This window comes from Rhineura floridana, chromosome 3 (assembly GCF_030035675.1).
Source record: "Rhineura floridana isolate rRhiFlo1 chromosome 3, rRhiFlo1.hap2, whole genome shotgun sequence".
NCBI classification, from domain to species: Eukaryota; Metazoa; Chordata; class Lepidosauria; order Squamata; family Rhineuridae; genus Rhineura; species Rhineura floridana.
In genome coordinates, this window is record NC_084482.1 from 30445725 (window position 1) to 30459123 (window position 13399).

The 13399-nt window shown below is 44.2% G+C and overlaps 1 protein-coding gene across 4 annotated transcripts in view; it reads right to left on the minus strand.

Annotated features, from left to right (window-relative positions):
- LOC133379598 (aquaporin-4-like) overlaps window positions 1-13399 on the minus strand; it is a 36614-nt gene that overhangs the window by 8981 nt on the left and 14234 nt on the right. For 3 of the 4 annotated variants that reach the window (XM_061615199.1, XM_061615201.1, XM_061615198.1), the window contains exon 2: window positions 387-743. In XM_061615199.1, coding sequence (XP_061471183.1) covers window positions 387-743 — 357 coding nt within the window. Of the gene's footprint in view, window positions 1-386; window positions 744-3570; window positions 3646-13399 lie in introns of those variants that run through there. The other variant, XM_061615200.1, reaches the window with a different exon arrangement.

Here is a 13399-nt window from a genome sequence, read left to right on the forward strand (position 1 = left end):
CTTGCCTTACAGTCCTTAGGCCTTTCAGATTCAAGACCCACTGCACAGCAGGTTCCTGAATCGCAGTAAGCCAGGTGTGGAGTCAATATGACATCAGATGACTGACAGGTAGGTAGTCCTGTCTTCTTGTCAGAGTTGGCCCACTAGGGTTGGGGAGATAAATACCTGGTCCATTGGGCCAATAAAGGTTCCCCATCCCTGCAGTAAGCCAATGGGATACCACAACACAAGGCTGATGCAGCCCCTGTAGCCACCAGCAGTTGAAGCCATTTTATTTTTATTCTTGGCTAAGGTGGGCAGAGTTAAATTCCAGAGTTCGATGTCTTTCCAGAGGTGGGCTGGGGAAGGAGAACTTACAGAAGGAGAAAGAAATGTAGCTTACTCACCTGGGTGACCAATTGCCCAATGGCTGAGGTGGGCAACACAAGGTAGAAGACCTCTGATGCTAAGATGGCACCCAAGCATTGTGCCAGGATATAGCTTGCCGCATGCAGAGCATCCAGTTTGCGGGTGCACAGGAAGGCCACTGTAAGTGCTGGGTTGACTTGGGCACCACTGATCTCCCCAAAGCAGTGTGCCAAGCTGACCGCTACCAGCCCCGCCGCAAGGGCTGGCTGGAGCGGGGAGGGGAGCACTTCTTTAGGACCAGCAGGGGAGGAAGCACCCAGCACTACCCAGACAAAGATAAGGGTGCCAGCTGCCTCTGCCAACAGGCAGCACCAGAAGTGACGGCTTTGCAGTTCCTGGAGTGGAAGGAATAAGGAAGAGTCACAAGCAGGAATGTACCACATACAGACAGACAGAGAAGACTTGTGGCTTGTTGCTAGGATGTGCCACTGCAAAATCTGACCTGTCCTCCTGGTTAATGCTGCAAGCCATTCTCTACATCTGTTTTTAACACCAGACCTTCCACTTGTGTATGGTTAAAGTAAAAATCAAAAATCAAAATCAAATCCCAGTCATCAAGTACCATGGATTTACCAACCCATGACTCTGTGAGGAATTGGAGTATCTCTTTGACTCAGTACCCCGAAATGAGCCAGGATGGATAGAATTGCTGGTCCTAACAGAAACATGCTGTCGGCAATGTTTTGTTAATGGCCAAGAGGAACAACTGACTGCTCCCATCTTTGTAACTGTCTCGCTATGTGCTTAAAAAAAATAAGAACATAAGAACATAAGAAGAGCCTGCTGGATCAGGCCAGTGGCCCATCTAGTCCAGCATCCTGTTCTCACAGTGGCCTACCAGGTGCCTGGGGGAAGCCCGCAAGCAGGACCCGAGTGCAAGAACACTCTCCCCTCCTGAGGCTTCCGGCAACTGGTTTTCAGAAGCATGCTGCCTCTGACTAGGGTGGCAGAGCACAGCCATCACGGCTAGTAGCCATTGATAGCCCTGTCCTCCATGAATTTGTCTAATCTTCTTTTAAAGCCATCCAAGCTGGTGGCCATTACTGCATCTTGTGGGAGCAAATTCCATAGTTTAACTATGCGCTGAGTAAAGAAGTACTTCCTTTTGTCTGTCCTGAATCTTCCAACATTCAGCTTCTTTGAATGTCCACGAGTTCTAGTATTATGAGAGAGGGAGAAGAACTTTTCTCTATCCACTTTCTCAATGCCATGCATAATTTTATACACTTCTATCATGTCTCCTCTGACCCGCCTTTTCTCTAAACTAAAAAGCCCCAAATGCTGCAACCTTTCCTCGTAAGGGAGTCGCTCCATCCCCTTGATCATTCTGGTTGCCCTCTTCTGAACCTTTTCCAACTCTATAATATCCTTTCTGAGATGAGGCGACCAGAACTGTACACAGTATTCCAAATGCGGCCGCACCATAGATTTATACAACGGCATTATGATATCGGCTGTTTTATTTTCAATACCTTTCCTAATTATTGCTAGCATGGAATTTGCCTTTTTCACAGCTGCCGCACACTGGGTCGACATTTTCATTGTGCTGTCCACCACAACCCCGAGGTCTCTCTCCTGGTCGGTCACCGCCAGTTCAGACCCCATGAGCGTATATGTGAAATTCAGATTTTTTGCTCCAATATGCATAATTTTACACTTGTTTATATTGAATTGCATTTGCCATTTTTCCGCCCATTCACTCAGTTTGGAGAGATCTTTTTGGAGCTCTTCGCAATCCCTTTTTGTTTTAACAACCCTGAACAATTTAGTGTCGTCAGCAAACTTGGCCACTTCACTGCTCACTCCTAATTCTAGGTCATTAATGAACAAGTTGAAAAGTACAGGTCCCAATACCGATCCTTGAGGGACTCCACTTTCTACAGCCCTCCATTGGGAGAACTGTCCGTTTATTCCTACTCTCTGCTTTCTGCTTCTTAACCAATTCCTTATCCACAAGAGGACCTCTCCTCTAAGCTTCCTCAGAAGCCTTTGGTGAGGTACCTTGTCAAACGCTTTTTGAAAGTCTAAGTACACTATGTCCACTGGATCACCTCTATCTATATGCTTGTTGACACTCTCAAAGAATTCTAATAGGTTACTGAGACAGGACTTTCCCTTGCAGAAGCCATGCTGGCTCTGCTTCAGCAAGGCTTGTTCTTCTATGTGCTTAGTTAATCTAGCTTTAATAATACTTTCTACCAGTTTTCCAGGGACAGAAGTTAAGCTAACTGGCCTGTAATTTCCGGGATCCCCTCTGGATCCCTTTTTGAAGATTGGCGTTACATTTGCCACTTTCCAGTCCTCAGGCACGGAGGAGGACCTGAGGGACAAGTTACATATTTTAGTTAGCAGATCAGCAATTTCACATTTGAGTTCTTTAAGAACTCTCGGGTGGATGCCATCCGGGCCCGGTGATTTGTCAGTTTTTATATTGTCCATTAAGCTTAGAACTTCCTCTCTCGTTACCACTATTTGTCTTAGTTCCTCAGAATCCCTTCCTGCAAATGTTAGTTCAGGTTCAGGGATCTGCCCTATATCTTCCACTGTAAAGACAGATGCAAAGAATTCATTTAGCTTCTCTGCAATCTCCTTATCGTTCTTTAGTACACCTTTGACTCCCTTATCATCCAAGGGTCCAATTGTCTCCCTAGATGGTCTCCTGCTTTGAATGTATTTATAGAATTTTTTGTTGTTGGTTTTTATGTTCTTAGCAATGTGCTCCTCAAATTCTTTTTTAGCATCCCTTATTGTCTTCTTGCATTTCTTTTGCCAGAGTTTGTGTTCTTTTTTATTTTCTTCATTTGGACAAGACTTCCATTTTCTGAAGGAAGACTTTTTGCCTCTAAGAGCTTCCTTGACTTTGCTCGTTAACCATGCTGGCATCTTCTTGGCCCTGGCGGTACCTTTTCTGATCTGCGGTATGCACTCCAGTTGAGCTTCTAATATAGTGTTTTTAAACAACTTCCAAGCATTTTCGAGTGATGTGACCCTCTGGACTTTGTTTTTCAGCTTTCTTTTTACCAATCCCCTCATTTTTGTGAAGTTTCCTCTTTTGAAGTCAAATGTGACCGTGTTGGATTTTCTTGGCAATTGGCCAGTTACATGTATGTTTAATTTAATAGCACTGTGGTCACTGCTCCCAATCGGTTCAACAACACTTACATCTCGCACCAGGTCCCGGTCCCCACTGAGGATTAAGTCCAGGGTTGCCGTCCCTCTGGTCGGTTCCATGACCAACTGATCTAGGGAATAGTCATTTAGAATATCTAGAAACTTTGCTTCTTTGTCATGACTGGAACACATATGGAGCCAGTCTATGTCCGGGTAGTTGAAGTCACCCATTACTACCACATTTCCTAGTTTGGATGCTTCCTCAATTTCATATCTCATCTCAAGGTCTCCCTGAGCATTTTGATCAGGGGGACGATAGATCGTTCCCAGTATTAAGTCCCTCCTGGGGCACGGTATCACCACCCACAACGATTCTGTGGAGGAGTCTGCCTCTTTTGGGGTTTCGAGCTTGCTGGATTCAATGCCTTCTTTCACGTATAGAGCGACTCCGCCACCAATACGTCCTTCCCTGTCCTTCCGATATAGTTTATATCCAGGGATAACTGTATCCCACTGGTTTTCTCCATTCCACCAGGTCTCGGTTATGCTCACTATATCAATGCTCTTCTCTAAGACCAAGCACTCCAGTTCTCCCATCTTGGTTCGGAGGCTCCTAGCATTAGCGTACAGGCACTTGTAAGCAGTGTCTCTCTTCAAGTGTCTTTGGCACTTGTGGTTAGGCCTGTGGTAATTTTGCTCTTCTGAATTTATATCCTGTGCCCCTGCTCTCACAATGCCTACTTCTAGGCCTACCCCTTTTAAAATTTCATCATTTCTTTGGTTTTTATCCCAGGGGGGAGGTTTATTCCGAACCGGACCTTTCTCAGCTCCTGTCGGGTTTCCCCCCTCAGTCAGTTTAAAAGCTGCTCTGCTACCTTTTTAATTTTAAGTGCCAGCAGTCTGGTTCCATTCTGGTTCAAGTGGAGCCCGTCCCTTTTGTACAGGCCCGGCTTGTCCCAAAATGTTCCCCAGTGCCTAACAAATCCGAACCCTTCCACCCGACACCATCGTCTCATCCACGCATTGAGACTGCGAAGCTGGGCCTGTCTGGCTGGTCCTGCGCGTGGAACTGGTAGCATTTCAGAGAAAGCCACCTTGGAGGTCCTGGCTTTCAGCATCCTACCTAGCAACCTAAATTTTGCTTCCAGGATCTCACGGCTGCATTTCCCCATGTCGTTGGTGCCAACGTGCACCACGACCACTGACTCCTTCCCAGCACTGTCTACCAAACTATCTAAAAGAAATAACTTTTCTTCTCTGCAACAGCAAGTGTGGATCTACTCTGAAATAAGTAAAACCAAGACTGCCATTTTGGATATGGTGAGCATTTTATAACTGGCCAGTTGAACGGAAGCACAATGTAATGGAAGTACATTTAGGCATCAGTGGATAAAAATGAGAGGACAAAAACTACTGATAGGAATGAACAAACAACAGGGAGTATGCAAAAAAACCTGGTCAGGTATGTGGGCACTGACAGATGTACAAACGGATGGATGGATGGTTACATAAAAAGAGGTGGAGAGGAGGTGTGAGTAAACACTATCAAAATTCACCCAATTTGGCTGCCTCCAATATTCACAGAAGTATGTCCTTACCTCCCTGATGCCCATGTTGTCTGGCTGCAAAGTCTGATCTGAGTGAGGGAAGGTGCTTTGTTGCTGTCATCTAGTGGTTTACCAAACCCTTTCTTCCACATTCCCCCCTCCCTTGCCGGTAGCTAGGATCCTATTGAAGGTGAAGCAGACATAGCCCAGACGAAGATGAAGGAGGGATATCAAGGAACAGCCAAATGATCAGAAGTAGAATTTGGTTCTGAAGTTCATGAGATGTCCCAACAGTCCATTATCCATAATCAGTGTCATCAACTTATTATACTTTGTCATTTCAGTTTGTTAGAATGCCCTTAACAAATGCTCTACGAGGTTCAATCAACCAACACCCTACTATCAACTGGACTCTGGAGGGGAAAGCGGAAAATCTTCGGACACATGCACACAGAATCTTTTTAAATTGCTTTAAAATGTGTGTGTGTGTGTAGAGGGAATCTCTGGCACATGTTGACACTGAGGATGTCAAGGTAACAGGTTCCTTTGAACATAACTCAGGAGCTCATCTGAAGTGGGTTGTCACAGTTACCATTGCCCCAGGCTGGAATTCATTTCTGTATGATCAAAGATGAGAGCACACATTTCAATGAATTTACACATGAAAGGGGCAATAGGTGTTTGTTTTTTTCTTCTCCAAAGAGGGATCATGCCGTTAAATGTGTGGTTGAGTTTCCAACGTGGAGAGTGAGCACAAGAGTGCTAACTGAATAAGCACAGGAAGAAGTTAACCGTGTGCATGTGAGTGTATGTATGGGTGGGCAAGTCTCTGAGCCATATTTTGCAGAATCAGGAGAGGTACACATAATGCCCATGTCCACCCTGTACTGATCCCCAGTTCCTTTGCAATGTGAGGGGAGGAAAGAGATTATGGGGCTAATGCAGCAGACTCGAGTCTATATGCCTGTACAATACTTTTGCGCTGTCTGGAACATCCTCTAGTATCCATTTCAAGACTACAATAATTGTGAGTGGTCTACAAATATTACTGTTGTTGTGTGTAACCCATTTTCTTTATCCAAGACAAACACAAAGCCACAAACAAAAATGTCAAAACAGAAGAAAAACAATGCAAAGTACAAAATACAACACCAGCAGCAATAAAACAGCTGGCCACCTTGTCAGCAAGGGTTGCAGTCACTGACACAATAACCAGCAGCGTAATCCATGGCAGTGACAGAGTTAGCTAACCAAACGCTTTTGAAAGAGCCAGGGAGAATCCTGAATTGGTACCATGGACTGTACCACTACCAGTTGCTGGTGGAAGTAGAGTTTAGAGTGCCCCAAAACTCATCACAAACAGAAAACAAGCACAGCCTAAATATAGGATTGGAAAGCGGCTTTCTCCCTGCTGTGCCAGTTTTCTTTTTCCAAGGAGTTTTCTTTCACAGGGGAGCATTCAAAAGTGGTACAATCACACCAACTGCAGAGATTTATGGAGGACTGTCCTGACTGTTCCTCCATGGCTCGCCTATGCCTCCTTGCTCACCCACGTTGCTTTCTTACTTGCCCCACCCCCACCCACCAGTCATCACTGCTTCACTCAAGTCCTCATCTCACTTGCCTCACGCCTGCTGTGTCCCACCATTGTGCTTTACCCCACCCCCATGTAATGCTGTAATGCACATGGTGTGAAGGCTTAAAAACATTATATAGTTAGATATGAAAATGCTTTGTTCTTATCATTGATGTTTTCACTGTTAAATCACTTTGAGATAGTTTATAGTATGTGATTCATAAATGGAAATAGATAAATAAATAATATCCCACTGGCCACCTCCATCGCTTTGCTGCCTCAGCCTCGAGTCTAAGGCATCCTAGGATAGTTTTTAGACATATATAGTTGTGTACACACCACACATGACTGTCATTTGTTAAGGGTTCTGGAAATTGCAACTCTGTGAGGGGTAAACTATGGTTCCTAGGATTCTTTGGAAAACCATGTGCTTTAAAAATATTTTTTATTTCCTACATTTCTATCCCACCTTTCCTTCAAGGAGGTCAAGGTGGTGTAGATGGTTCTCCTCTCCCCATTTTATCCTCACAACAACCCTGTGAGGTAGGCTAGGTTGAGAGACAGTGACTGGCCCAAGGTCACCCAGTAAGCTTCATGGCTGAGCTGGGTTTCAGACTCTGGTCTCCCAGGTCATAGTCCAACATCGTAACACTTACACCACATGTATGGTGTGTACACCATCTAGACACCCTCCCCCAAAAGGAGTCAAGAGTCACAAGAACTAAATGAAGAATAATATTAGTTAAATTTTAAAAAACCAAAGCCACCAAATTATTATTATTTATTAGATTTTATATCTCGCCCTTCCTCCCAGTAAGAGCCCAGTATATTAACAAATGCTGTAATAGTCCAAACAACAGAGTACAAGTAGGAAATTGAACAATAAAAGCAGCTAGGCACAATACTGAAAATATACAAACAGTATAGTACATGCGGACAGCAAAACAATTATCCAGGAAATATGAGATCTCCTGGATTGAGATCTGTTTTCTGATGTATGCCATCAACCATTTAAAGCACTTTAAGCATTCCTGTGTTTTACACTAAAGTATTAACTCTAGACCATTTTAGTCTCCCAAAGTTAACCAATTATTACCCATAAGTGAATAAATCAAAAACAAAACACACACACAACCCTTTGAAAGTATGTAACGAAGTAAGTGTGTGGGCCATACTAGATAAGGCACCATTCATGCAATTAGCAATGTGCACGTGGCTTTTAAAAAAGTAAACAGGTGCATGCAGTCCCAATCTGAAGCTTTTTGCATTGGAAGAAAAACTTCTATTTGTGTAAATGCCCCCCAATGCTCCCCCCAATGCAAACAGGAGGTGTGGACGCTATACTTAGCAAGGCCACAGAACAGTTGGTTAAAGCCCTCCCTACCCCCACATTTATTTATTTATTGCACTTGTATACCACCCCATAGCCGAAGCTCTCTGGGTGGTTTACAGCAATCAAAAACATTAAAACAAATATACAATTTAAATACATATTTTAAAAACAATTTAAAACACAATTTTAAAATTCAAAACAATATAAAAACAATTTAAAAACACATGCTAAAATGCCTGGGAGAAGAGGAAAGTCTTGACCTGGCGCCAAAAAGATAACAGTGTTGGTGCCAGGTGCACCTCATCACAGAGATCATTCCATAATTTGGGGGCCACCACTGAGAAGGCCCTCTCCCTTGTTGCCACCCTCCCAGCTTTGCTCAGAGTAGGCACCCGGAGGAGGGCCCTTGATCTTGAACGCAGTGTACGGGTGGGTTCGTATTGGGAGAGGCGTTCCATCAGGTATTGTGGTCCCAAGCCATATAAGGCTTTATAGGTCAAAACCAGCACCTTGAATCGAGCTCGGAAACATACAGGCAGCCAGTGCAAGCAGGCCAGAATTGGTTTTATATGTTCGGACCGTCTGGTCCCTGTTACCAATCTGGCCACTGCATTTTGCACAAGCTGCAGTTTCCGAACCGTCTTCAAAGGCAGCCTCACGTAGAGCACATCGCAATAACCTAACTTGGAGGTTACCAGAGCATGGACAACTGAAGCCAGGTTATCCCTGTCCAGATAGGGACATCGTTGGGCCACCAACCGAAGTTGGTAGAAGACACTCCATGCCACCGAGGCTACCCGAGCCTCAAGTGACAGAGATTGTTCTAGGAGAACCCCCAAGCTACGAACCTGCTCCAGGGGGAGTGCAACCCCATCCAGAACAGGTTGGACATCCACCATCTGGTCAGAACAACCACCCACTAACAGCATCTCAGTCTTGTCTGGATTGAGCCTCAGTTTATTAGCCCTCATCCATTGTCGCAGCCAGGCACTGGTTCAGCACATTGACAGCCTCACCTGAAGAAGATGAAAAGGAGAAATAGAGCTGCGTGTCATCAGCATACTGATGGCAACACACTCCAAAGCTCCAGATGACCGCACCCAACGGTTTCATGTAGATGTCGAACAGCATGGGGGACAGAAGTGACCCCTGCGGAACCCCATACTGGAGAGTCCAGGGTGCCGAGTAATGTTCCCCAAGCACCACCTTCTGGAGGCAACCTGCCAAGTAGGAGCAGAACCACCACAATGCAGTCCCTCCCACTTCCAACTCAGCTAGTCTCCACAGAAGGATACGATGGTCGATGGTATTGAAAGCCGCTGAGGGATCAAGGAGAATCAACAGAGTCACACTCCCCTTGTCTCTCTCCCGACAAAGGTCATCATACAGGACGACCAAGGCTGTTTCCGTGCCAAAACCAGGCCTGAAACCCGACTGAAATGGATCCAGATAATCAGTCTCATCCAAGAGTGTCTGGAGCTGGGCCTGGCAACCAAGAGGTATTTTGTATCTTTAAAAGTTGTGCAGGGGGAAGGGAGAATTCCACCTTGTGGTTTTTCCCATTACAGGGTTGCAAGAACACCTGCACTTGGCTGACTTTCTCGTCTCCTAAAGATACAGGATCAGTCTCAGGGATTGAACCTGGCAACCCTACTCCTGATGCAGAGACTAGAAGCGCCTTACCTCACAGGAGGCTGCTTGTTGCCATCGTTGCGGGAGTCACTTGTTCTGGGTGTGCCTCTTTTCAATTACATGGGGAGAAACACAGAGGGGATAAACTGCTTTAAGGGTGGATCATTCTAGTTAAGGCACTCTAAAATCCAACCTTTTCAGGTATAAAAAATGAAGCATGCCTCTGAATTTAATTCAGTAAAAAGTGTGCCACAGCTATCAGAAGTCACTATTCTGCTTCCCATTCATATAACCAGAAACGTGTGATTTAGTACTGAAGGAAGACCATACTGGGATTTTGAAAGGGTATGGTTACCTCAAATCCACTGCATGCCACGTGTTGACAACTCAGTAAAGACCCTCTCCTCATTTCTGTAAAGTCAGCGCCTGGCTCAGCAAAAGCAAGGCCATACGTTGACCTCTTGCTGGCTTATGCTCTCTCTTCATCCCTCTTTTCTTTGGCCAGGGCTTGCTGACTTGCTGCAAAGGGTCAAAACAATCCAAACAATGAAAAGGGGGGAACAAAGGCCACCTCCCCCAGCCTACAGCAGTCATATGTCCCTGTCACATTTAGTTAGCATCCAGCCGAGTCTTTGGGGCCCAAAGATTGGAAGGCTAACATTATGAAGCACGCAATGGAAAAGAGGTGGAAAGATCTCCAACCATCTGCTGCCAAAATTTGGAAGGAGGTTTGAGTAATCCACTTCAACCTGAAATATATAGGGTGTTTTTTTCGTACTGGGGCAGTGAGACAAAACAACGAGAACTTCCGGATGCAGATGGTTCCGGTAAGACGCCCTTCTCTCTTGCTCCTATTGTTTGTTTTTTGAAACATTTATCATTCCTACTGATTAACGGCAAAAATCCAAAACAAAATAATCTTTGAACTTCAAAGAACTGGTTACATTCCAAAGGAGCCACTATTATAACTGCAAAGCTACTGGATACCCAAATTAAGATAAAAAGCTGCCTCATAGGAGATGAGTTAATGCTAATGGAGCAGGGTATAGAAGATTTTAAAGTGAAATAGCTACAATTTATTAGATTGAAGGTATAAATTCAGAAAGAAGGAATGAAGTGAACCGAGTGATTTAAATGCAGTTTATTCACGATAGACCGTATAAGGAGCTAACTTTTGACCACCTAGTTTCGTGGCTACAAATTCCAAAGCCTTATAACTGGTGCTAGTGTCCATTTTAAGTTCTGTATCAAAGCTTACTCAATGATATTCACAAGGAAAAAATGCCATGAATTGGACATAACTCCAGGAGGAGAAGAAACTTTACCTCCTACTTCTCAAGCCAAGAGAACACAATTCTTCCCCTCAAAGTCGGATACACTCCAACTTTCGTCTGTATCTGCAAGAGAAACTAAGGCCAACTTTCAACCACTAAATCCTTATGATTGGTCATTAGATCGCCAATTAAAAATTAACCTATCAAAGGAAGATTTATATGTTAGAAGCCTAGCAGAAGAATTACAGGATGCAGGCTTTAATTGTTCCTTAACTTTGAGAGATGAGGAGTTTCCCTCAGAAGTAATCACGATTGATTCAATAGCTGAGCCTCAGGAATCTGGGGTCTCCCTTTTAGAAAATCAGTCTTCAAACAAATCTTCAAACTATTTGAATGTTCCTGGTCTTAATTTGGCGTCCTTGGGTTGGGGCATGGCAGTAACAGAAGAACTTGGCCTAATAAAGGCGTACATTGTTGAAACAAACAGTTTATTAACTACCTTAATTAAATCAATGGGACCACTTCTTACAGAGAAATTAAATTCTGTCATTCCCGATACAGTTAGTAATTTTCAAGATTATTCGAATCAGGCACCTAAATCGAATGAGACGGACACTAAGACAACACGCCCAGTCACCCGGAGAGCAAGTAAACAGAAAAAAACGAAGAACGTCAAAAATCCAAAGTTGGCTCCAATAAGGAAAATGAACTATAAACCTTTATTTAAATTATTGGATGCTCCAACTAAAGTCCATCAAACATCAGTACCTGCCTCCAAAAAAAATCTGTAAGAGCAAGCCAAATGAATTCGTCCCAATCAAGCTCCATCCTAGGATGTGACAAGTCACTAATTGGGCCTGTCCCAGAGCTGGACGGAAAAGGATCTCACTCTCAAGACTCTTACAAGTCTCACTACGCATCTCCTTTCCCTGCCAGTCCTCGTAATGGACCGCATTGGAAATTACAATTGTTGAGAGATAAGCTAGTGGTTACAATTTCATTAAAGACAATGGAATTTTGGTCAACTTCTTCGATAAAACAGTGTTTCGTTTCTTACCTCCAGCAATATCTCCCGGATGCTCAGCTTAACAACTGCATTAAGCATGTGACCCATTTATTCTCATATGACTCTGACAGACAAATGATATTTACTCTACGTTGGACTCACATTGCCGACCGGATTTATAAGACCAGGGACGATCTCTTAATTCAAGGAATCTTGATACAACGTTATTTCCTTAATCATGCAGCACCTATTCCGCTTTACATCCATCTTCCTTCGCAGAAGAAAATAGAGGCCCCACGGTCTCAGATACATACTTTTAGCCAGAGAAGCCATGATCATCTAATCGCCCCTACCTTGCAAATACAATACCAAAGCCGGGAAGCAAGCGTCACTCCAGAATGTGGGTTTTTAAGGCAGGAGGGTCACATCCTGGAAGAACTCCTCCTTATAGAATCATATGGTCGTTTACCTAAATTGGAACAGGATGAAATTATTAATAGATTAGATAATCTAATCCAAAGTTTAAAAAAGGGAGGTTCTAATGGAAATGAAACAGCCCTCCTTCAACTCCCTATATCGCTGTGATGTTCCTATATTAATGTTCCTATATGGTAAGTGTTGGTTGTTTAGAAGATACATGGTAAGTGGAGTGAAAGAGGAGGGGGAGTGAATGGGCAGTAGAATGCTAGATGATTGGCTGAGTGTTTAAAATGGCTGAACGTATAAAAGGAAGAGTGAGAGGAATCTGGGGGAAGAAGAGAAAGAGTGGGTTGCTTGGTGGGGTTTGAGAGAGTTGTTTGCCAGGAGAGAGTGGAGAAGGAGGGGGGTGGAGTTCGGATTAGTATTGAGTAAAACCATATGCTTATGTGCCTTAAGAAGAAATCTTGTTAATCTTGTTAGCTTTGTTATCTTTAATAAATACTTAATTTGGTTTACCAAAGGCCTGATCCTTGGCTGGGGTTTCACAGACCAGAAGGGAGGGTAAGGTAATGACCAAGGCTGAAGGGAAACTGTAACAAATGGTGGCAGCGGTGAAGAGAATAACAATACCAGTATTCAGAGTCTCTGGGAATACTAGTATTAGGACGTGACTGGTGGTTGCCTAGCAGGGGGATCTGTTGAGATCTGTGCTAGAGCGGGGAGAGAAACAATAAAAAAGGACAGTCCGGACTGGTGGAGTCCCTGGTGGTGCCTAGTGACAGGCAGTAGCCACGCGCAGGTAGGAACCTGACAGGGAGAGCCAGGGAAGGACGCCTCACAGGTGGTGGCAGTAGCGATGGGATACGAACAACAGAGAATCCAGATACGAATACTAGAGAATCCCTAATAGTGGTGTGGCAAACAGAAATAACAAAACAAGATTACTTGTGAGAGTGACTGGCAAAGAGTGTGTGGCAAAGAGTGAGTTAACTCAAACACCATGGCTGAATACATAAAAATGAAAAGAGAGGAGCTAGTGGAGAAGTGCATAACATTCAATTTACCTCACGAGGGTAAAGGGGTAGATGAATT